Source organism: Eretmochelys imbricata, chromosome 16 (genome assembly GCF_965152235.1).
Source record: "Eretmochelys imbricata isolate rEreImb1 chromosome 16, rEreImb1.hap1, whole genome shotgun sequence".
Lineage (NCBI taxonomy): Eukaryota > Metazoa > Chordata > Testudines > Cheloniidae > Eretmochelys > Eretmochelys imbricata.
In genome coordinates, this window is record NC_135587.1 from 8320236 (window position 1) to 8322934 (window position 2699).

At 46.1% G+C, this 2699-nt stretch overlaps 1 protein-coding gene across 1 annotated transcript; it reads left to right on the forward strand.

Moving 5' to 3' along the window:
• Window positions 1-257: 257 nt before the first annotated feature.
• On the forward strand, window positions 258-1229 carry LOC144276167 (P2Y purinoceptor 2-like). Its single transcript, XM_077836077.1, has one exon. It carries the CDS (start codon window positions 258-260, stop codon window positions 1227-1229), a length of 972 nt encoding a protein of 323 aa, XP_077692203.1.
• The last annotated feature ends 1470 nt before the right edge of the window (window positions 1230-2699 follow it).

Below are 2699 nucleotides of genomic sequence, written 5' to 3' on the forward strand. Positions count from 1 at the left end.
CATATCTACTGTATCTCATTCTTTGGTTGGCTAAATACTTAGTTTAATATGCTTGGCAGATGCTGTTAGCCACAGGGACATCATATTGCAGTGGACTTGGAAGACCCCGTAACTGTGCTGCAGACCTGCTTCTGGCATACTTCCTGGCATTGTTCTAAAATTCAGCTCATCGTTATCTCATCAAAGGAGAGAAGATGGACCCTAAAAGTGTCAATACTTTCTCTTTCTTGCCCCTTCTGCTGCAGGTCAGCCAAAGTATGGAGACTTCTTCCCAAGTCTTTAGCGCCACCAGCTTTCATCCTGTCACGAACATCAGCACAGAGTGCAAGCCACAGGTGCTGCCCCATGTCATCCCCATCCTGATGAGCATCCTCTTCTTGGCCTGCCTTGTTCTGAACAGCACCAGTCTGTGGATATTCTGGTTCCATATCAAGCAGTGGAATTCTGGCATGATCCTCCAGTTCAACCTAGTCTTAACGGATGCCCTCCTTATTCCCATTGTGCCACTGATGGTGGCCTACTTCAGCCTGGGCAACAGCTGGCAATTTGGTCAGTTCCTCTGCCAGCTAAAAGTCTTCATCCTCAGCACCCACTTGTATGGCAGCATCTACTTCCTGACACTCATCAGCATTCACAGGTACCTTGCTGTCGTTCACTATAGCACCAGGACCCTTTGGAAGAAGAAGTCCTTCATGAAGAAACTCAGCTTGTTTGTATGGTTTCTCCTAAGCATCCAAGGGCTGCCCTTCTTCATCATCCTCAAGACTTCATTACTCAATGGCTCTGTGAAGTGCCTGAGTATCCATCAGTCGGAGTTCTCCTCTCTGTACTTGTACTACAATATCTTCCTGGTGACGGTCAACTTCCTTCTCCCCTTTGGCATCTCCTTGACCTGCTACGCCTTGCTGGGAGCTACCATTGCTAAAATGAACAGTACGAGCCTCCGGGGCAGGGTGATGAAAACAAAGTCCTTACAGATGATAATGGTGTCCCTGGCTATCTTTGTCATCTGCTTTGTGCCGCTGCATGTGAGCAGGACTGTGGCAGTGATTGTAAAGTATTACAATATGTCCTGTGAGCGCCTGCACCGGGTGGAAATGGCGTATTATGCCTCTTGGCTTTTCACCATGGTGAACTGCTGTCTCAATCCCTTGATCTACAGCTTTGCTAGTGAGAAGTTTAATGAGTCCTTCTCAAAATCCCTGAGAAAATTCCGGTTCTTAAAGTGAATTTGCAGGATTCAGGGCCCATTCTAGCACTTCCTGGGGGACCAGTCAGAGGTGCTGTAAATTCTAGGAGCCAGATCTTTAGCAGTGCCGGAACTCTGCTCGACACGGTTTGGAGACCGCAAATGTGGCTCTAAAGGTGTGTCTCCCCTGCAGTGATGGGGAATGATTGCAGCTCATGGAGATACATCCAAGCTAGATTTAATCTAGATAGCTTGGGTCCCAGAGAAGTGACGCTGTGGCAGTGCCCACTTCAGTGTATGCTGTGCAAGACCACCTGGAACCCTAACTACTCATTGGGGTAGTCCATGCTGAAGTGTACCCTGCTGCTCCTTCATTGTTCCAGTGCTCGAGCTAGCTAGATTAAAGCTAGCTCAGGTATGTCTACATGAGCTGGAATCCTACCCTATGATTGCACTGTAGACATACCCTGATTCCCAGGGCTGCTGGGTGCCAGTTCATCCCCTGGCAAAATTTAGAGCAACCTCAGGACTGCTCTAAGGTCTACCAGCTGTAATGATCTCCAAGGGGTCTTTCCTGCAGCCAGGGGATCACTGGAGTGCAAGGATGCTCTTGCCATATGCTTTTCCCAGTCAACTCCCACTAAACTGACAGCTGTAAGGGGAAACCCTCAGGTAGCTGGCTCTGCCAACTTTTGTTTTCCTTGATGCTGTTGGAACGGCCCAGCACAGCTACAGTGGGGTTGATGATCTGGACTTAAGGCTGTAAACCAAAAGACAGTTTTTCACTGTCAGCCAACCCAGTGAAAAACCCATTTCTGCAAAAGAGCAAAACGTGTTGAACCCTTGTCTTCCATGCAAATCATAATGCAGTTTCTCACCAGGAGAAAAAATGTCTCTGAAGGTAACGAGCAATGCAAGGTGCAGGATGGGCTTGTGAACCCAGCACCAAAACATATAGGAAAGAGAACCTTCCTCCAGATGGACAGCCTATCCCCACTTTATGTCATTGGCTGTAGAATCTAGAAGCTAGCTGTATTACACAAAGCAACAGCCAAAGAGGAAGTATTGTGGTCATAGTGTTTCTAGAGCACCTTGCACAATGGAGCCTCACCCAGCTGGCCTCTACATGCTACCACAATATAAATTTGATTACTCTGTATAGCCAATTACTTGACTATACTTGTGGTTCATTATGAAAAATGTTCAAGAGATCAATCAACCCCACTTAGCCAAATTTATTTTCCATAAACAAAACAGTACAATACTAAAAGGAGACACACACACCCTCCTTCCAGGGACCAATTTTTATCTTGCAGGCTGTTCACCTTACACAGAAAGTGTGCTTCCAAAATATGCATTTAAGCTAGCTATATTTATAGTGTGATTTTTACAAGTTACAAAACTCTCTGTTCATCACCAAAATCCAATCCACCCATTCACTACTGTTCCTTAACTTAATAATAATAAAATATACCATAAGAATGGCTATACTGGGTCAGACCAAAGATCC